At 37.5% G+C, this 22,293-nt stretch overlaps 1 protein-coding gene across 2 annotated transcripts in view; it reads right to left on the bottom strand.

Annotated features, from left to right (window-relative positions):
* The window catches only part of SPINK5 (serine peptidase inhibitor Kazal type 5), an 80,376-nt gene that overhangs the window by 5,652 nt on the left and 52,431 nt on the right, over positions 1–22,293 (bottom strand). For both annotated transcript variants that reach the window (XM_077897787.1, XM_077897788.1), the window contains 12 exons: positions 22,016–22,082; positions 20,190–20,317; positions 18,345–18,453; positions 16,828–16,955; positions 13,815–13,887; positions 12,799–12,926; positions 12,558–12,636; positions 8,534–8,661; positions 7,653–7,725; positions 6,400–6,527; positions 5,430–5,526; positions 796–926 (listed from right to left, as the gene is read on the bottom strand). In XM_077897787.1, coding sequence (XP_077753913.1) covers positions 796–926; positions 5,430–5,526; positions 6,400–6,527; positions 7,653–7,725; positions 8,534–8,661; positions 12,558–12,636; positions 12,799–12,926; positions 13,815–13,887; positions 16,828–16,955; positions 18,345–18,453; positions 20,190–20,317; positions 22,016–22,082 — 1,269 coding nt within the window. The remainder of the gene's footprint in view (positions 1–795; positions 927–5,429; positions 5,527–6,399; positions 6,528–7,652; positions 7,726–8,533; positions 8,662–12,557; positions 12,637–12,798; positions 12,927–13,814; positions 13,888–16,827; positions 16,956–18,344; positions 18,454–20,189; positions 20,318–22,015; positions 22,083–22,293) is intronic.

Below are 22,293 nucleotides of genomic sequence, written 5' to 3'. Positions count from 1 at the left end.
TCTGAGAATGATGAAATAATATGCCCACAGATGCACAGACAATAATAAATCTGAGCACCCACTCCAAGTCCACCATTTGTTCCAGGATGCTTTATCTTGAATGATACTACTTCTGCTTCAAGAAGAAGACTTGGAGAGGATGGGAAATTTGTGACTATCAGGTAGTCATAAGGCCCAGTAGAAATTATAGGCTGGGCTGACTCAACATAGCAATGATTCTCAACTTTTTTTCCTTTTCTTTCTTTCTTTCTTTCTTTCTTTCTTTCTTTCTTTCTTTCTTTCTTTCTTTCTTTTCTTTTTCTTCTTTCTTTCTTCATGAGACACACACAGAGAGAGAGAGAGAGAGAGAGGCAGAGACACAGGCAGAGGGAGAAGCAGGCTCCATGCAGGGAGCCCGACACAGGACTCGATCCCAGGTCTCCAGGATCACACCCTGGGCCGAAGGCGGTGCTAAACTGCTGAGCCACCCAGGCTGCCCCTTTTTTCTTTTTACATCATGAATGGACAATGTTCACATTCACGTGAGTGTATATGGGCTAATAGACACTTTCTCTAATTGTTTTAACCTCACCACTTTCTTTTCCACTCAGTAAAGTATATAAGCAATTTAATCAAAAGGATAATCTCTCTATTTTATATTTGAATAAGATCATCCACAAAATTTGAATTTTTAGCTGCTAGGATTAGTAAATTGGTGCAACACACCTCAAATCGATATGAGTGTAGATCTGTGGGGCATCGCCATAGTCAAGAACTCTACACTTGAAGATATAATAGTGCAACTTATATACTTACAGGTTTTCATGACAGAGCATGCAGGGATTATTGTATGTCTGGCCATCATCACCACAGACAGGCTGCAAATTTTTTGGGCAAAGATAACCCATCTTTGGCAATACTCGGTAGTGTTTGCACATCTCAGAATCCTGAAGAAGTAAAACATAAATCAGATTTATTCAATGGCACTCAAGAGAGATGGGCTTGGAAAAAATCTTTTGATTTCCTCAATCACATCTGAAACATTAGTAAGAGAACTGTAGCACAGATCATAGAAACTCACTATTTAAAAATCAACAACACACATAAATAATTCATGACTCAAAGTGATCATAATGGAATGTAGAAAGGTTTTAAATTGAATGGTAATGAAAATATAAACTATCAAATCACAGCAGCTAATGCAGTGATTTGAGGGAAAGTTATAACTAAATACATAATTGGCAAAGAAGAAAGTTTTCAGATCAATGATCTAAACTTCCATGTCAAGAAGCTAGTAAATAATAAACAAATTAAGCTCAAAGAAAACAGAAGACAATAATAATACAGAATAGAAATTTTTGAAATAGAAAACAGAACAAAGCCAAACACTGGTTGTTTAAAAAGATTAATAAACTTATAAGCCATTTGCAAAACTGATTGAAAGGCAAGAAATATACATTACCAATATGAAAAATAAAAAGAGGGTTTCACTATATGGAGACCATTAAAAAGATAATGTGGAAATGTTATAGCTATATGCCAATAAACTTGGTAACTTAGATGAAATTTAAAAATTCCTTGAGGGGCACCTTGGTGGCTCAGTGGTTGAGCATCTGCCTTTGGTTCAGGTCGTGATCCCGGGGTCCTGGGGTCAAGTCCCACATCAGGTTCCCCACAGGGAGCCTGCTTCTCCCTCTTCCTATGTCTCTACCTCTCTGCATCTCTCATGAATAAATAAGAATCTTTAAAAAAAATTTTTTTACATTCCTTGAAAATCACTTTTTTGAAACAGAAGAAATAGAAAATTTAATAGTACCATATCTGTAGGCATTCATTCCAGAGGCATAAAGAAGTACCTGTTTGCTAGTTTATTTGTTTTGATAAATAATTCAAACATCCAGGGGTGCCTGGGTGGCTCAGTTCATTGAGTGGCTGACTATTGCTTTCTGCTCAGGTCAGGATCTCAGGGTCATGAGATGGATCCCCACTTTAGGCTCCACGCTCAGTGTGGAGTCTGCTTGTCCCTATTCTTCCCCTTCTACCCCGTCCCCATTATTTCTCTTATGAGAGAGAGAGAGGGGGAGAGAGACAGAGAGAGAGAGAGAGAGAGATTGAGCACATGCACTTATGCACATGCATGCAATTGGGGACAGGAGCAGAGGGGGAGAGCGAGGGACTTTGACAGGTGGATAGATCCAGGGTCTGCTCTGAAGGTGGAGTCAACCATAAATGGTTCAGAGTTGGTATATTACATAAGAAAATACTAAAGATCCCCCTCTCTCTAAAATAAAATAGATAACATCTTAAAAAAATAATTCAAACATCCAATGGAGTGCTTTAGATTATGGTGAGTTCCATACTGATAGATATTCAGGGAGAATTTAGACAAACACCTTTTATGCATCGCTGGCAAAGGTAGGACTAAACCAGATATATCCTTAATATTATTTCAGGTATATGCTGCTACAAGGTTCAAAACTACATTACAAAGAAGCAACAACAACAGGCTACTTCTCCTTTTTTCTTACACGGTACAACAACTCTGAAACAATTATGGTTGATTCCACCTTCAGAGCAGACTCAGGATCCAACCACCTCTCATTACTTCTACCATTACTACCATGTATAAACTGGCATCATCTCTCCATTGATTATTGCTATGACTAACTCACTGTCCAGATTTTGCTCTTGCCTCCCTGTAGTGTATTTTCAACATACCAGGCAGAGTTATTCTTTTTAAAAATAAATCAGATCACATCACTCCTCTTCTTAAAATCTTCATTCAGAATAAAAAGTCAGTATCTTTAATAAAGTCTACAAAATCCTGTATAATATGGCCTTCTGTTACTCTAATGACTTCCTCTTCTATGGCTCTCTCTGAGGTCACTCTAGTTAAACTACACTGGATTCCTTGATGTCCTTTGACTCCTTCCTTGGGGCTCTGCTATTCTTTTCTTGGAATCCTGTCCTCTTACTTAACACATATGGCATCAATCCCTTTAGACCTTGGTATAAATGTTGCCTCAGAGTGCTTTTCTACATAGACTACTTAAAATTGTAGCCCCCTCACCCTGATCCTAGTATTTATTATATCATTATTTTATTTCATTTTCACCTTGGAGTTATATCTTATTTGTTCACACATTATCTAGTATCAATATTCTTCAAATACAAACTCCATGAATGTAGAGAGTTCTGTTTGCTTTGCTTCTGTTCTCATACACATGAATAATGCTTGGAAAACAGTAGGTGTTCAATAAACATTCATAGAATGAATGAATGGATGACAAAATGAATAATGAATATGGTTCTCTTCTTCAAGAGAAAGCTCAGCTCAAAAGCAGATGGTACATTAGGAAGAACCTTGAGGCCTCTGGTCTGCTGGCAGTATCTTATTTCTTGACCTAGGTGCTAATAACACAAGTGTGGGCACTTTGTGATATTGCATTTAGCCTCATGATATTGCATTTACACTCATGATAAGCATACTTCTTCTATATGACTATTATACTTCAGTAGAATGTTTTTTTAAAGATGAACAGATTTTATTATTTGTAATAGTCAAGATATGGAAACGACCTAAATGCCCATCATTGGATAAGTGGATAAAGAATATATGTCACCTTCCCCCCCACCCATACACACACACAGACACTCCACTGAAATATTATTCAACGAGAATAATTATTCTTTCACTGAATATTATTCAATGAGAAAGATGGAAACCCTGTCATTTATAACAATTTAGATGAATCTTTAGGACATTTTGCTAAATGAGGTAAGTCAGAGAAAGACAAATACTGTATGATACCTCTTACATGTGGAATCTAAAAATGCAAAGTATAGAATGGTGGTTACCAGGGAATGGGATTTGGGGAAATGGGAGATGTTGGTCAAAGGGTACAAACTTTCACTTACTAGATGAATAAGTTCTGGGGTGTAATACATGGTGATTATAACTAATGATACTGTATTATATCCTTAAAAGTGGTAAGTCTTAATATCAAATGTTCTCACCACATACACAAAAATGATAATTATGTAAGGTGATGGCACTGTTCACTAACACTACAGTGGTATCATTTTGCAACATAAAAGTGTACTAAATTGGGGCACCTGGGTGGTTCAATAGGTTAAGCATCTACATTCAACTCAGGTCATGATTCCAGAGTCCTAGGATCAAGCCCTACATTGGGCTCCCTGCTCACCAGGGAGTCTGCTTCTCCCTCTCCCATTGCCTCTCTCCACCAACTTGTGTGAACTCTCTCTCGCTCTCAAATAAATAAATAAAATCTTTTTTTAAAAAAGTGTACTAAATCAACACACTGTACATTTTAAATTTATACAATGTTATATTTCAATTATGTCTCAATAAAGCTAGAGAAAAAAAGAACAGATTTTGTGAATATTTTCTCTTCATGTTTATGGGACTCCTAGGGTAGCATCTAATTTTCTAGAAATATGTAATTAATATGTAGTTCACTAGTGCAACTCATCTACTATCCTGCTTAAATTGGGCAAATAATAAGATAAAATTTATGTTTGACACTTTTCTTTCTCTTTTTTCTGGGTCATCAGACTAGCTGCTAAAGTTTTACTTTTAGAGGCCAATTTGATATTGTACTTTATGAATATTCCTCATGCTCTCCTATTCCCTTTCTTTCTTCTATTCCTGACCTTGGCAAAGCTCTAAAAAAGCAAACCTGTTAGGCTAATTTACGCTAAGGTGTATGTTACTGATGGCCATGAGCTTGCATTTTGAATAAATGAGCTTTAACCACTGTGAATTGCTGATTGGTGGAATTTCACCAGTGTGAACATGCCCCACACACCCCTCTAGGCTATGGGGAAGAGGGTTGGTTTGGGGAGAGGGAGAGAGAGGGGGCTGAGTGAAGAGTTTTTTTGGCCTGATGAAATTCACAATCGAGGCTCCTAACTATTAATATGACCATATGTGCAATAAATCACATTCATGACACACCTATATTTTAAATTTTCAATAATGTACTATATTGGCTTGGAACAGGGCTAATAACCTAAAAGAGCACAGAATAATGCACTGATGAGTAATCCCAGAACTCTCACTGAGCATGAAATACATAAAAAGGGTTTGGAGCTATACTGTATTACTCTTTCCTTTTTTTTTCTTTATAAAAAGATTTTATTTATTTATGAAACACACAGAGAGAGAGAGAGAGAGAGAGAGGCAGAGACATAGGCAGAGGGAGAAGCAGACTCCATGCAGGAAGCCTGATGTGGGACTCGATCCCTGGACTCCAGGATCATGCCCTGAGCCAAAGGCAGACGCTCAACCACTGAGCCACCCAAGAGTCCCTGTATTATACTTTCCAAAGACTTTCTATGGAAATGAAGCTCATGGAAGGCGAGTGGCAATAGACTCCAAACATAAATGCATTAATAACTGGCTTTTCAGGAGTAGTCATTCTTACCAGAGAAGAACTGGAGGAAGTTGGGCTGTTTTCCTCCATAAATCTAACGTGGGATGGCTTTTCTCTATATCTTGCCCTTTCCAAAGCTTCTTTTTGACTACAGAAGAAGATAAAAAGTAATTTAAAGTTATAGCCACAAAGACTATCACCTACAACTTCCAGTGGGAAGCTAAGCAATCCTAAATAAAGTATGATAGAAACCAGAACATCAACCAGAGGACAATGATGTAAAGAAAAGTACACAATGGGGAACTGCTTTAGGGCACTCATCACTTAATAGATCTATGACTTTGAACAGGTTGCTTAAATTCCTTGAGCTTAGCTTTTCTGGAACATAAAATGAAGGTAGTATTGGTAATTGCTGTTTCTAGGAACATACTACAAAGAGCTAAAAAAATACTGATGATTTTGATTGTGTTTACAGTGTTTTCATAACCACCATCATCAGTATCTATCATGTCCATTGGTCCCCAAATATGGTTATTTATCAAAGTAACTTAGAAACCCCTTCTAAACAACAAATTCCTTAGCCTCGAATTTTATGCCAAATACATTTTTGATGTAAGAATTTGTATCTCTGAAAAAGACTTCCCTGTTGAGTCTGATCTAGTTATGAAACAAAGATTTGGAAGAATTTCTTGTAGCTATGATCCTGAGAGTTGAAAAAAATTTTTTTTCCGGTGACACAGCTAGTAAATATCTGGGTTAGAATTCATATCTGGATTTCCTGTCTCCTATATCAGGTGTTCTCAACTTAAGGGCCTTGAATCTAAAGGTTTATTTTAAGGATACCATGGATTCATGAGCATACACGTTAATCCGCAGCTCCTAAAGATGCAGTTCCCATGGGTCCTGTTCCCATGCTTTAATGAAAACAACCTTTACACCAAAAAATAAAAATTGAAAAATTAAAAAAATAACAATGCAATTCCCCCACTAGCTGGAGGGGTAACAGAGTCCTCTTACTCACATGACAGCTCTGCACATGTGGCACTTGTTTTTGTATACTTCTCCATCAGCACCACTCACAGGGTCATTCTCTCGAGTGCATATGAGCTGGCCATTCCTCACGTACTGCCGAAAGTTACTGCACTCGTCCTAGAAAATGAGAAAGGGAAAGTGAACAGGATTCTTCCCCTTTCTAAAAAAAAAAAAAAAGAAACCCATAGTTTTAGAAAGTCCTTTCTTAGCTCTGAGTTCAGCATCATTGCACTTATCTTGGCAGTGGAGGCCAAGGAATGCCCAGATTTTAAACTTTCCATTCCCCACTTCATTCCAAACCTCTCTGCCTGGGTCCTGGAAATGCAGAGGGGAACACTCGATGGAGCTTGTGTCCTTCCTCCTTTCCTTCCTGGCTTCCTTTCCCTCATTTTCCACATGAGCTGTACTCTTGACCAAAGGGCAGTATTATAGGAATCTAATGCTACAAATATGATTATCACTGCAAAGTACTGAATGAAGATGTCTTCTTTGCAGCCTTGAAAAGTAAATAGAAAAGGCAAATCACGCATGCACATTATCAACTGGTTGATGCTAAGAAAACTATCTGGAGGAAATAGAAAAGACATCAAGGAGAGAAGCTAAAGGGAAGGATTTGAAATTAGCTTATATTACCTGAATTGTAAAAATCAGTGTCAACAAGCTACCTGAAGCCTCATTACACATTTCGTGTCAGAGGAAAACACGCAATTGGGTGGTAAGGAATTTTGCACACTATTTTTCTTTTTTTTTTTAAAGAAGATTTTATTTATTTATTCATGAGAGACACAGACACACACACACACACAGACACACACACACACACAGAGACAGAGAGAGAGACAGAGACAGAGACGCAGGCAGAGGGAGAAGCAGGCTCCACACAGGGAGCCCGACGTAGGACTCGATTCCGGGTCTCCAGGATCAGGCCCTGGGCTGAAAGTGGCGCTAAACCGCTGAGCCACCCGGGCTGTCCTACACACTATTTTTCAATCTGTATTTCTCCCAAAGAGAGAATAGAGCAACAATTGACACACAGTGTGGGCAAATCCTCTACAAAACTGAGAAAAATATTAAACCTTAAAGCCAGATAAAAATGTTGTTATAACCAAAATGAAATACTAGCAAAGTCTATTTTCTTTGAAGCAAAACATTGGTATTTTTATTATCCAAAAACTGGAGGAGAATGTCAGATTCTGAGGATGAAAGGGAAGGCAGTTATCTTCGCATCTTTTAAGAAATGACCTTTGCATCGTCTGAGGGCTTGGCGCTTGATTTTTCTTCGTCATTCTTTTTTCTTTCGCTCGCTTCTCGCTGGCTAAAGAATTAAAAAGGATAGGATTTTTTTTAATAGGGTTCTTACTGAATTTTTTTTTTACTGAGCTTTTTAAATGAAGTATTTCTTCAATTCTAAACCTTAGCAAATCTAACACTGTTTTCTCATATCTCAAAAAAATATATCTGAAATATTTTTTTTAAATTAGTGATTCTTAATTCTTGAAATTTTCATAGTGCATTTATGGCAATGCTATCAACTTTCATAAATTCAGTTACCACACTGTCATCCAGAATCTTATGCTCCTAGAAGGCCATTGCATTTTTTTCCTTAATAAAATATTTGTATGGTTCTCATACAGAGTTGCTTCATCTCTCCTTTCTCTTTTTCATATTAAATTAAAACTGAACTCTCCAATATTTTCTTTATGTAGTTATATTGCTTTAAAGTTTATAAATGTTAAAAAATATAATCTTCTTAAATCCTTGAGAAAAGTCTATTATGTAGAAATTGTTTCCTATACATACAAGAGGAAGTGAGGTACTGCAAAGCGAACTGGCATGTCTCCCATTAGTCACCTGATGTACTTCCTCTTTGAAAGCCAGGGACTTTGACACTATACAATAGCTATCTCCCTGTCTTAGATATTCCAGGTATGATTATGCTTCCTATCATAATAATAAAAATTTCTTGTGAGATTGTTTTGGAAGCTCACTATCCTCTTCTAAAGTGAAGGCCTCGTATGTTTTTAATGTGCAATGACCAGGGCCTAAAGTTTCAAATTAAAAAGATCTGTCTCTTCACAAATAAGCACAAAATATCAAACTGATTGATAAGCCTCTTCACGTACAAGATGCTCTGACACATAGCACACTTGTTGACGTGCATCTTGCCATCTGGACCTCGAACAGGGTTATTTTCTCTGGTGCAGATAAGCTTCCCCTCTCTCACCATACTCCGGAATTCGTGGCACTGATCCTGCCAAGAGGAACAGAAAAAAGATGTTGCCATGATAGTTTGATCTCTAAAACTTAGAACATAATTTGTAAGATGTAAACTCATAATATTTGAGGAGGGAAATAAAATCTAGAGAAAACAAAATTTTAGAGATGGAGTGTATGTCAAGGCATTTTATTCAATATCTGCTTAGGAAGTTAGAATCTTCTCAAAAGCATCCCCCTCAAATAATTACCCTGTCCCAGTGGAATTTCACTACTGCCTCAGGCAGCCTGTACTGTGGAAATACAATTCTTAGCAGGCTGAGCCCCAAACCTGTCTCCCTGAAGCTGTATTCATTACTCCACGCATAAAAAGCCCTAGAATGAACCAACAGGTGCTCTTTTGGCAAGACATGTATCTATGTTCCTCAAGAACAAAATAATTTTTTAAAAAATCAAGTCTCCATTATTATATGCCAGGCATTTTGTTGCATGCTTTAACGAACTTCCTTTGCTGGTCACAAAAAACCTAGAAGATAAATACTCATTATCCTCATTTTGTAGACAAGAAAATAAGGCTCAGAGAGATTAAGTAAGTCAATGTTGGAACTGTGATCAGAAATCTGCTAACAAACTTTCTTATTTTCTGAGCTTTCACCTGGCAGAGAATAAAACTACTAAACACTTGTAAGAAGATAAAGCTGCCTTTTATAGTCATTGAAAAATAAGAACTTTAAAAAGAGGACAATGGAACTGAATCCACAGGATCTGGTCTCTGATGAAATTTTTAGACATCAATAGAGATTTGTCATAAACTACCTGCAAGCTCAAAGAGCCAAAGGAGAGAGATATGGGAAGATTATCTTGAAAAAATACTGCTCGTAACCTAGATGGCAGTTTCCTTCCTTTCTTTCTTTCTTCCTTCCTTCCTTTCTTTTTCTTTCTTTCTTTCTTTCTTTCTTTCTTTCTTTCTTTCTTTCTTTCTTTCTTTCTTTCTTCCTTCCTTCCTTCCTTCCTTCCTTCCTTCCTTCCTTCCTTCCTTTCTTTCTTTCTTTGATTTTATCTATTTATTTTGGACAGAGAGAAAGAGAGAGAGAGGGAGCATGGGGTGGGGGAGGAGCAGAGGGAGAGGGACAAGAAGACTCCAAGTTGAGCACAGAGCCCGACATGGAGCTCAACTCCATCACCATGAGATCATGACCTGAGCTGAAATCAAGAGTCAGACGCTCAACCAGCTGAACCTTCCAGGTGCCCCTTTCCTTTCTTTAAATCATGATACCCATGAACAACTCCATACCTACTTTTACCTGCAGCATTAAAAAATGTTCTCTGGAATTGAAAACTTGATCAAAATATTAAATGTCTACAGCCATCCTTTTGGAAGTTGTTAGTATCAGTTCCTTTTCCAGCTACACAAAATACTATGTATATATGTGTGTGTGTGTGTGTGTGTGCGTTTATGATAGCACCCATCTGCCCATACTGCATTCTTTGCTCTATAAGTGCAATCTCCAGCTCTTATTACCTGTGTGTAGTTAATTTCTCTGAGTTTTTCTCAACTGAAAAACTGCAACAATATCACCTGCTGCATAGATTTAGGGAGGGCTTATTTATCTTTTTACTGAAGTGTAACTGACATACAATATTATATAAGTTTTAGGTATATAGCATAGTGATTTGACATTTGCACATTTTGCAAAATGGTCACCCCAATAAATTTAGTTACTGTTACCATACAACGTTAATACAATGTTACTGACTATATTCTGCATTTGTATATCTCCATGACATTTATTCTAGAACTGAAAGTTTGTACTGGGAAGGTGTTCTATATGGATAAATGTTTTTATGACTTGTCCTGCATAGTCAACTATTTGGACTTGTGTGTACATAGGCAAGCTAAGGAATGAATATTGTTTGTGAGCCTCATGCTGTGTGAATAATCTTGGGAGCCTCATTGTTTAGAATATATTATCTGGTCTCCACGTCAGAACTGGACCTTCTGTTCTAGATGCCAGGAGTTATAAATCTTGTCTCATACCCCTTCCTGTTCCAGACTGGGCTGGCCCCTCTGGCATGGAATCCAGGAGGGGAGGCAGATAGACATAGCCGAGGCTCCTTGAAAATACAGAAACATGGTAACATAGAAATGCAGCTCACTGAAAACTGCAGGTAGGTACACAAATGTTTAATTTCAAACCCTACAATATGCCCTGTACATATGGCCCTTATGGGGATGGTCTCCCCAGGCCTCTCAGTTGGGACTCCAGCCTGGCTGTTATCCACAGGGCTTCCCCAGCTAATGAAGTTGGATGTTGTAAGTACCCGATTTGATGTAACTTTGCCTTATTTTCATTTATTGCCTACTATTACCTTCATCTATGTATATAATCCTTTCCTCTTTTGTTCCTGTTAGGTTTCTATAATAATAATAATAATAATAATAATAATAATTAATAATAATAATAATAAAACAGTTTTCTTTCCTTTTTGAAACTGAAACATGACTATTGTAAATCTTTTGTTCAAAACAGAGGTTAAAATATGATGATGTATGTGCTTTGTAAAAAGTTTTACTATGCATATGTAGGTAAGACCATAGCTCTCTTTTTGCCACACAAACACACAAAATGTCTGGATATTTTTCATATATGAATAGAGTATTTTTTGTTCAAAATTTCTCAAATAGATATTAAAAAAGAAAAATATTGACCAAGATTATAAGTAGAATAGACAGCCTGTAGAGATCATTTGAAGTGGTATAACAGAATCCTTTCTCAAGGCCATTCATTTACCAAAAAGCATAACAGATATTCCCAACATATTTTTTAAAAAGGAAAATTACTATTAATGGTTCATTTTGTAAGGCAATATAGACCTACTGAAAAATTCCCTCATTAATGGGAAAATTTCCTGGGGAAACTTTATGATTTCTCTTTTCTTTCTTTCTCTCACTTTTTTAAAAGTGGAATAGCTTATTTATTTGTTTATGTTATTTTAAAAATAATTTCAGAGGTAGAATTTGTGATTCATCAGTTGCATACAACACAGAGTGCTCATTACATCAAGTGCCCTCCTTAATGCCAATCACCCAATTACCCCTTCCCTCTATCTACCTCTCCTCCAGCAACCTTCAGTTTGTTTCCTAGAGTTCAGTGTCTCATGGTTTGCCTCTTTCTCAATTTTCATCTTATTTTATGTTTTCTTCCCTTCCCCTATGATTTTCTCTTCTCTAACTGGAGTCCCCAGATGGATTAGAAGAGATTGTGCTGTGCCATATTCTATATGTTAGTGTTGTAAAGCATTAAACATTATTTTTAAAGCCCATATTGAATACAAGATGATACTGGAATACCTAGTCAGGAATTTATCATCTGGAGCTCCAAGTTTTTGATATTTGTTATTTTGTTTGTAATTTTGGTATCTATTTGCTTAATTATTTGTTATAAAACTTAAGAGAAGAGGGGTGCCCAGGTAGCTCAGCCACTTAAGTGTCCAACTCTTGGTTTTGGCTTGGGTCAAGATCTCATGGATTGGGAGACTGAGCCCCACACCAAGTTCCATGCTCAGTGAGGAGCCTGCTTGAAGATTCCATCCTTATGCCCCTCCCACCACCCATATGCACATGCTCTCTTTTGCTCAAATAAGTAAATAAATAAATAAATCTTTTTTAAAAAATAAAGAAGAAATCCACTTAATAATTGCAATAAGTTGATGACTGTCATTGGTCCTGTAAACAGGTGGTAAGTGCATCAGAGTTGCTTTCCGGACATTGAATAGAACGCTATTTCTTTGCAAGACCTGGCCATGCTTTGTTGTTCATCATCAAACACACAATGTGTAGGACACAGCAGACATTCCATAAATAGTTGCTGAATGAATTAACCTTACAACCAAGCATCCAGCTTTAAGTATTAGTTGTCTAACACACACTACCTGGTTTTCATTACTCTTTTCTCCTGTGTTTCTCAAGTTGTCCTCCTCTTTCTTTTTTCTTTCAGCTGCTTCCCTTTCCCTTGAAGAAAAAAATGCAAAAATACCATTTCAGCCAAAGTGAACAAACACCTCAGTAATAATTAGATCTGTTTTTAAAAAGAAGTCATTTTCTCAAACTGATGAGAAATTATTATTATACTTCAATATTCGCAATTAAAGTCCCATTTTTGAAAATACTCACAGTTTGTCCTTACACATAGCACACTTATTGCCATGTGTCTTGCCATCTGGACCCCGGACAGGGTCACTTTCTCGGGTGCAGATAAGTTTTCCATTTTTCATTTGGCTTCTAAACTCATCACACGTGTCCTAAAAAGAAGAAAAGATTACAATGTAAATGACTGATTTCACACAGTATTAGGGCTTGAAAATTTGAAGATTTTGATTCAAGAGTCAGGCAGCCACTTAACCTTGCTGGGAGGCAGTATAATGATCTACAAACACGTCAACATTCTAATTCCTGGAACTTGTAAGTATGTAGCCTTACATGGTAAGGAAATATTAAGGTTGAAGATAGAATTAAGATTGCTAATTAGGCCTTAAAATGGAAGGATTATCCTGAATTATCTGGGTAGCTAGTGTAATCACAAAGTTTCTCATGAGTGAAAGAGGAAGGCAGAAAAGTCAGTATCAGAGTGATGCAGCCTGAAAACAATTCAACTGGCCACTGAGGATTTTAAAGGTGGCCACAAGGCAAAGAATGCAGGCAGCCTCTAGAAGTTAGAAAAGGCAATGAAACAGATCGTCCTTAGAGCCTTCACAAAGAAACACAGCCTTACTGATGCCTTGGTTTTAATACAATGAGACCCATTTAGGGCTTCCGAACTCCAGAAATGCATGATAATAAATTTGTGTTGGTTTAGCCACTGTTGATAGGAATTTGTTACAGCAGCTGAGCCTCATTCTCCCCATCTACAATATAAAGTTAAAAAATGTATTTGACCAGGTGGTTGTGACAATAAAACAGACTACTATTTATAAAAGTGCTTTGCAATATATTAGACTGAAAGATTTCCATTTGGCATTAAATTTCTACATTGAACAAGTTACTAGCAATATTGACATTTATGATGGCTTCTAACCTTCTTAGGGCAAAGATCTTGGTTGGCAACAGTGACACTCTCTTTCCATATTTTTGATTGCCAAGTATTGACTTACAGAAAGACCATTCTTGTCAAAATCTAGTTAATGACTTACCTTTTCTGATGCTGATTCAGTCTCATTTGATCTGTAGCCAGAATGCTTATTTTTTTCCTCTGCTTCTCTTTCCCTGAAAGAGAAAAGAGTCAATAGTTATCCTGCTAGCCCAAACTCAGGTTTGGAAGTAGCCTTAGAGTTTGGGTACCCTAAACCATCTCCTTCCCAGAGAATCTCTGTGCATCCATAAGGCAGACAGCCGCTCAGTTATTAGTAAGGAGGCTTCCTCATCACAGGGTACATAAGGTAGATATTATAAGAAAGTCAGCTCAAGTAATTCCAAAGTTCCCTTTATTTGTGTCCAGATTTATCTCTGTCTAACTTCTGCCCTCCAGTCTTACTTCACAATTCCAGGACAACACAGAACAAGTTTGCTGAATCCATTACATCTTCTCAATATTAAACCCATCAGATATTTAGAGGCAAGTTTCAGGTCTTAAGCCCAGTGTTCATCCATTCATTATAAGTTGTGGCTTTTCATTCTTCACCAACTCACCATTCTAGTGACTTGATGAGTAAGGCAATACATTAGAATATTATTTCTTACAGCATGGAGCCCAAGAGAGAGAAAAGACAAGTAATCTAGAAAGTACCTTAGGATCATGTTGTTGTTGTTGTTTTTAATCTCTTACTTTTCTGGTAAAATATTTATGTCTGTGGCACCCTAAGTTTTTGTGGCTTTAAGAAACACCTGTGAGATTTTTTAAAATTCAGATCCACTGACCATCCCAACAGGTTTACTGTCAATTTCTAGACTGGGACTCTGTAGACTGATTTTTAACAAGCTACATCATTCTGATGCAGTTGGCCCAGGATCCAAATACTGCAAAATTCTAATACACTTATTCCTCTTTCAAAGTTTCACTTGGTTTTGTACACAAAACAAACATGTGTATGAATGTACATAACATGAATACATATGTTTTTTTAGAGAGTTCCCTTTTGTGTAGTAAAATGGTAGTAAAATATATCCTGAAAATTCAAACATATATAAAATCATGACATTTTAAATAAGTACCGTTAGAAAAAAAGGGCACTGGAATGCTTCAGTTTAATGGAATGCTAGTAATAATCATGGCTCTGATCAAAAGCCTCCAGTAACTTCTAATCACAGATAGAATAAAATCCAATGTCCTTCTCTTGGCCTAAAATAACCTTATTTGATCTCCCCAAATTCATTTTCTGCAATTTTCCATGCAATAATTTTAAGACATGATGACCTCCTCTCTGTGTCTTGAGCTTGGTAATTTTATATCTTCAGAAGCTTGCATTGATTCTTGCTCTGTCTGAAACTTTCTTCCTCCAGATGTCTAGATGTTTCACTTCACTCACTTTTTACAGGTGTCCCTCACATGTTAGGCCTTCCCTGAACACCATAAACAAAGCAAAAACTTCAATCTCTCTCTGTTGACTTACTTTTCTTTATTTTTATTACTATCTGGCCTTGTGCTATGTAGTTATTTGCTTATTTATTCATTATCTGTCTTTTCTATATTACGGTTCCACAGCAGGAAGTTTGTCTTGTTCATGTGAAGAATGATTGTCCGTGAGTAGTGCCAATTACATAGCAGACAGTTAAAAATCATTTATTATCAGATGAATGATTTCCAAAGATTGCTAGGTATATTCCAGTTGTGTTGTGTTTTGTTAAATACTCCAGCTATGTGTCTTATAGATGAAACTGATTGTATCAGCAAAAATGTTATCTTCACAATTTCTGCATTTCAGGATCATAATTTGTTCCTGAATAAAATTATCTACTCTTAATATGTGATGCAAAAAGAAACAAATTCATAAGTGAAAAGCTATCTCAATTATATTAATCATATTTGCAAAGTGGAAGTTTGCAAAAGAACAACACAGTATAGCATAAGAGATCACAACAGTTATTATTTATTACTATCCATGATATGTACTACTTACTGAACACTAATGATGGTATTAATGTGACAGTTCACATTTATTGCATGCTTACTTTGTGCAAGGCACTGTATTAAGAGTTTTACATGGTAATTCTTATTTAGCTTTCAGAAGAAACATTATTTGGCTACGATATTATTGTTGCCTCTACCCCCATTATAAATAGGAAACTAAGAAAGTGAAATAACCTATTCCAGATGAAGCTAAATTCATCTGATGCTAAAACCCTAGCACTGCTCTATTCTATTCCCCTGCTTCTATTAAAGAATTTTCAAAATGTGAATAAACTTTAGGCTGGTATTCAGAGGAACCGGATTCTAGTTTCAGCTCTGAAGTTCACTCCCCTATGAGACCTTAACTTAAAATTTTTTTCAGTTTTTCTTATCTGTAAAATCCACCATTTCATTTAATTAAATTTTCTCACATGTCCCATGCTATCACAAGATTGTAATTTCTTTTTAAGGAAAAAGGTGTTTGTGTGGAGAAGCATTACATATTATTAAATAGGTATCAATTAAATGCCATAATAGCATTGTGATGTATGCATAAAATTTTAGAACTATGAGTACCCATCAAGGTCACCTGGAAAACTACCTTAATATACAGCAGTGGTTATGTTGTAACACTTGCCTCAGTAACATAAATCAAGCTTGGCTGAGTTGGATTAAAAAACACTTCAATTCAGTACCATTCACCATGGGAAAATAGAAGAAACATACCCTAGATTATACAATAAATGTGCAGCACCCATATAAGAAACAACCTTCTTGAACTATGCTGCCCAGCTATCCCAAATGACCTTCACAAATTCTGCATAGGATTTAGGTATTATATGTGCTAAAGCACAATTTTCTACCATGATGTACTTATAGGTCACAGAATTATGACAGAAAATGGAGTAGGAATCAGACATTGAGTAGCTGCCATTGCTAGGCCTTGTTGTTCCTCAGAGGATGTAAGGGAAAGAGACATATTTGGGAATTAACAGAAAGAGCAATTTTCCTGGAGGAAGCTGTAAGTAAATGAGAAATAGCCAGTCATTCAGTGGAAGTGGTGACTATCCTTTAGACTGCCAGTTGAAAGAAGTACTTACAGTATCTCTTTACACATGGTACACTTATTGTTGTAAGACTTGCCATCAGCATCACGCACAGGATCACGCTCCCGAGTACAGCTGAGTTTTCCATTTTGCAATTTGTCCCGAAACTCTGCACACTGGTCCTGAAAAAGGAGAGGAGGGTAGGTCTCCAGATTACCTGGGCTATTGCATTACTGTTAACTTTGTTCAACAATTTGAGTAAGGAAAGTTCTTATTTACCTCCTCTTATATATAACTTCTAGCACTGCTTTCTACAGAGAGGGGACTGGAATCACCCATATTCTAAGACGTCAGTTGTCATGGATAATAATGTTGCTTTTAAGGCTTTACACAGGGAAATTATAAAGCGGACTGGGACTTAATCGTATAGATGAAGGGTCAGCAAACTAGAGCCTACAGGACTAATTTGTCCTGTTGCCTGTTTTTATATATGGGACTTTATAAATAAAACGTGAAATGCCCTCACTCATTCAGGTATATCTACGGCTGTTTTCTGACAACAGTGGCAGAACTGAATGGAAGCAACACAGACTATACAACTCAGAATGCCTAAAATGTTTGCTATTTGGTCTTTACAGGAAAAAAAAATCTGACCTCTGGGGTAGGTAGAAGGGAGAAAGGAATGCTGGAGGAAAGTATAAAGTTATGCAAACGCCAAAGAAGACAGGCTCCAGCGAACTCTGAAGATTGACAAAGGGCCTTACCAGCTCTACCCCATGAGAGTGAGGATGTCGCCTCCTTAGGAGACAGAGAAAAACAGAACAGCCCGAATTTATCAAAGACATATGTTGAGCCTGTGTCAGATCTGGAAGCAAACAGTCTTGATATCCCAAGGTCATAAGAGGAGAGATCAAGCAGCTGTAATCTTACGCAGTGGTGTCCCCGTGCCCAAGGAATTGCTGTGATTCTGATCCTTAAAAGCGTCTCAGAAAATGTGCTAAAAATTTGCCGAAACTATTTTATTCTCTCCTTATAAGAGTACTGTTGAATAAGGGGAGCTAGAGTTCAGTGAGATGAAGTAATTTAGTCCATGCTGCACAAGTCCTACAGGCAGGGGCAGGGCCGTACCACAAACCATCTGCCTCGGAAAACCATGCTGTTTTATGCTGTCTTGGATCAACAGAAAATACGCCTCTGAAAAGTGGCTCCACTGAGGGAAAGAGAGAATAAGAGAAAATGAAGAGCATGTGATGCTGATGTGGCACATCTCCATGTTTATACCACTTTCTCTCCTGTGATCAATTATTGGCATGAGAGCCACATTATGTAAAAAGCAGTCCGGTACTGGGATGAGGTCATTATGTTAATTCTTTCCGGGTTTAAAGATGTCAAAATGACGCCCAGAGGGATGAAAAATTGCTGAGTTATCACCCTCCAGGTTGGGGGGAAACTCCCCTGTTCTTCCAAGGACATTTTCAAACCAGCAAGATGTACGTTCCACTTTACCATAGGCTCCTCATGGCACCAACGTCCACGGCCACCTGGATTGGGGACATTAAAGGTCCTCTCACCTGAGCTTTTCCTTCTCCACCACTGCCGCCACCACCGTGGGAACTGTGCCCAGCAGCATTTCTCTGATCTTCCTCTTCTTTTCTCTTTCTTTCTTCATCTTCTTTCTGGCTGGAAATTAGAAAGGGGGAGGTAGGAATAATAGATTACAGAGAGTGGAGAGCATTTCTGTGAATTCCTCATCCTCTGACCAAATTAGATGTGTATAGAATTCACCAGCATTTACTGAACACCTACCATGTTGCAGGCCCTCCCCTGAAAACAGAAAGACGAATTATGTGGCGACTTTCTGCCTGGAAGAGCTCTCACCGATGTTGAGGAAAACCATGTATATAAACATAAGCAAGACCACAGGAGTGATTTACTAGCACTTCATAAATGCTCACTGTGACTCTCCAGCTGGATTCTTCTTAAACACCTCAGAGTCAAGAGATCCAGCAATAATTACCTTCTCCACCAAATGTGCCCTGGCTCCTGGAATCTCTACCTTTCATGGAGAATGAAACATCAGAGCTGTCTCTGCTCCCTACCTCTCAGCTCCCACAGCTGTTGCCGCCACAACACTGATTTCACATCTCACCTTCTCTCCTATTAATATCTGTCACTCTGGTTACTGCTTCCAGACTCCTGCAACCCCCCACCCCCACCCCTCCACCTGTAGCATTTGGAATCTTAGTCCCTTCCTTCCCTTTTTTCTCTTTTTTACTGCTCACATATGAATCTTCCCAAAGGAACCATATTTATGCCACTTACTCTCCCACCTGAAAAACTTTAGCATCTTCCCACAATATATAGAATCGACTTCAAAATCCTCAATCTGGCATCCAAACTCAGCTAAGTTGTACCTAAACTAAATGACTTGGTCTTTACTGTTCATACTGTTTTCTTAATTTTAGAGCTTTACCTATGCTTTTTCTTTCTTCTCTCATCTGTTCCTGGACTATTCACATCTTATCCAAATCATAAAGTACAATTCTACTACCCTATAAAATTTCCTATTAACTCTCCCTTCTCTAAAGTACCACAACACATTGTATACATCATTTAGAAATTTCTCCTTCATATTTTTAAAAGATGTATTTATTTATTTTAGAGAAAGAATGGGAGGAAGAGTAGAGGGGAGGGAGAGAAGCAGACTCCTCAGAGTACAGAGCCCGATGTGGGGCTTGATCCCAGGATCCTAAGATCATGACCTGAGCCTAAACCAAGAGTTGGATGCTGAACTGACTGAGTCATCTGGGTGCCATTCCTCCTTCATATTTTATTAACTTGTACCCATGTCTAATCCTTAGTCAACTCTATGGTTTCTGAGAAGACTATTTATGTCATGCATTTGTGTACAATCATTATTCAGATTGTACATTGTAGATGTTCAGTAAATGGATATTGAATGACAGAAATATTTATGTGTACTTCTGAGATTTGCATGAAAAACTATTTTTCATTTTGTGAAAAATGTGCTATTTTCAAAAATGTAGGTAGAAAAGTTAGACCGATAGTAAAATATGTTTATTATCTTCCCAGAAGTAATTAAAAGATAATCTAGAGAAGGGATCCATCAGATAGCAAAGGACTTAAAATTTTATCAAGAAGATATTGTGATCTATTAATAGATAGCCTCTACTTCAGAATTTATTGAGCATGTAATACCCTAGTCATAAATTGTCTATTTCTAGAATTGTGAATCTTGGCTTTTATAAGGAAAGATTTAACTGAAAATACTCTACAGGTAATCATTTCCTCCTTTCATATGTAAAGAAAAGACAAACACAATAGGTATTATCTTCCTGGCTCTCTGCATCCCTAACTCTGCCAACCCACAGCAGGAACTTCATTTGTGCACTCACAAGACAGCTTTACACATGGCACACTTGTTGCCATGGGTCTTGCCATCTGGGCCACGCACGGGATCATTTTCTCGTGTGCAGAAAAGATTTCCATTTTGTACAAGACTCCGAAATTCACTGCATGTGTCCTAAAGGAGGAAAAAAAGGCAAAAGCATTAGTATTTTCTTATAAATACTTTATTGGGTTCCTTCCAAGTGCTTTCTAGAAAGAACAGAAAATGACCTATGGATATTTTTCTTCCTGGTAATTGTCTCATCTCATTCAATTCCTACTAAACATGCATGGCTTAAAAAGAAGTTTCTCGTTTTTTTCCCTTGAGATCTAGCCCCTAAATCCAAACTGAATCTGCACTCACATGTAAGTAAGAATCCCTTAATAAACTGGGTTCTTTGAGAACTTGGCCACTCATCTTTGATGGGGGGTAGCAAATGACCACAAACCTGAAAAAAACTACTTAGAATAAGTCTTTTCAAAACCAAGAAAATACTATCCCAGATAACTCACGTGAGCAATGTATTATTTTCCCAAAATTCTGGTACCAGAAATAATTAAAGATAGAGGAAGGAACACAACTGATGTGACCAAATGTGGCCATCCAAAACTACATAGTGGGTTAGGAATAATGCTTGATTTGGCATCTGGTAGTCTATATTTGAATGCTTTTGTTTCCATTTTTCAACTGTGAGAACTTTGAAATAGGAAAATGTGGATTCTGATGTCAATAATCCCACTGCCTTTGTTTTTGTTTCTTTTTTAAAATTTTATTTATTTATTCATGAAAGACATAGAGAGAGAGAGAGAGAGAGAGAGAGAGAGAGGCAGAGACACAGGCAGAGGGAGAAGCAGGCTCCATGCAGGTTGCCCAACGTGGGACTTGATCCAGGGACTCCAGGATCATGCCTGGGGCCAAAGGCGGTGCCAAACCACTGAACCACCCGGGCTGCCTTCCCACTGCCTTTGTAAGCAAGTTCTTCCTCTCTCAGGATTTTAAATCTTCATTTAAAAATATGAGAATAAGGGAAGGGAGAAGAAATGTGTGGGAAATATCAGAAAGGGAGACAGAACGTAAAGACTGCTAACTCTGGGAAACGAACTAGGGGTGGTAGAAGGGGAGGAGGGCGGGGGGTGGGAGTGAATGGGTGACGGGCACTGGGTGTTATTCTGTATGTTAGTAAATTGAACACCAATAAAAAAAAAATATAGGAAAAAAAATATATGAGAATGAAAAAAAAAAAGAAAAAAGAAAAAAAAATATGAGAATGAAGTAAATCAAATGTGTGCAAGCTATGGCCTGAAAGCAAAATCTGGCCCATCACCTAGTTTTGCAAATGAAGTCTTATTGGAACACAGTCATGCCCATTTATCTGCATATTATCTACGGCTGCTTTATAGCTACAACAGCAGAGTTGTGACAGAGACTGAATGGCCACAACCTAGAATGTCTACTATCTGGTCCTTTAAGAAAATTTTATCAATTCCTAGACTAGATGAACCTTGAATTCTCTTCATAGGCTTTCAGTAATTCTATGTTGTTGTGGTTGTTTTATTTTTTTATTTTTATTTTTTTATATACTATTTTTAAAAAAGATTTTATTCATTTATTCATGAGACACACACAGAGAGAGGCAGAGACACAGGCAGAGGGAGAAGCAGGCTCCATGCAGGGAGCCCACGCGGGACCCGATCGCAGGTCTCCAGGATCAGGCCCTGGGCTGAAAGCGGCGCTAAACCACTGAGCCACCCGGGCTGCCCTGTTGTGGTTGTTTTATAGAGAAACTGCAAAACCTCATCATTCAGTGTGGTATTAATCTTCCAGGATAACTACCTTTTCAGCTTCTCTCTTAGCTCTTGTTCTGGATTCAGCTTCTTCTTTTTCTTTTGCTTCTTGCTGGCTGTAAGAGGCAAGAAGGAGGAGAATCACTCCTAGCACCCAATACATATTATCCATATTATCCTAAAGGGGAAATCTCTCTAGATAGAAATATCCCATTACTTCCATACCTCTACCAACTGAACTTGAGAATAGGAAGGTAAATGCACACCTCTCCATATTGTTTTTTGTTTTTAATGTTGCTTAAAGAATAAGACACATGTGTCATGGCA

This window comes from Canis aureus, chromosome 5 (assembly GCF_053574225.1).
Source record: "Canis aureus isolate CA01 chromosome 5, VMU_Caureus_v.1.0, whole genome shotgun sequence".
NCBI classification, from domain to species: Eukaryota; Metazoa; Chordata; class Mammalia; order Carnivora; family Canidae; genus Canis; species Canis aureus.
The sequence above is the reverse complement of the archived record's forward strand: the minus strand, read 5'-3'. Positions and strand labels throughout refer to the sequence as shown.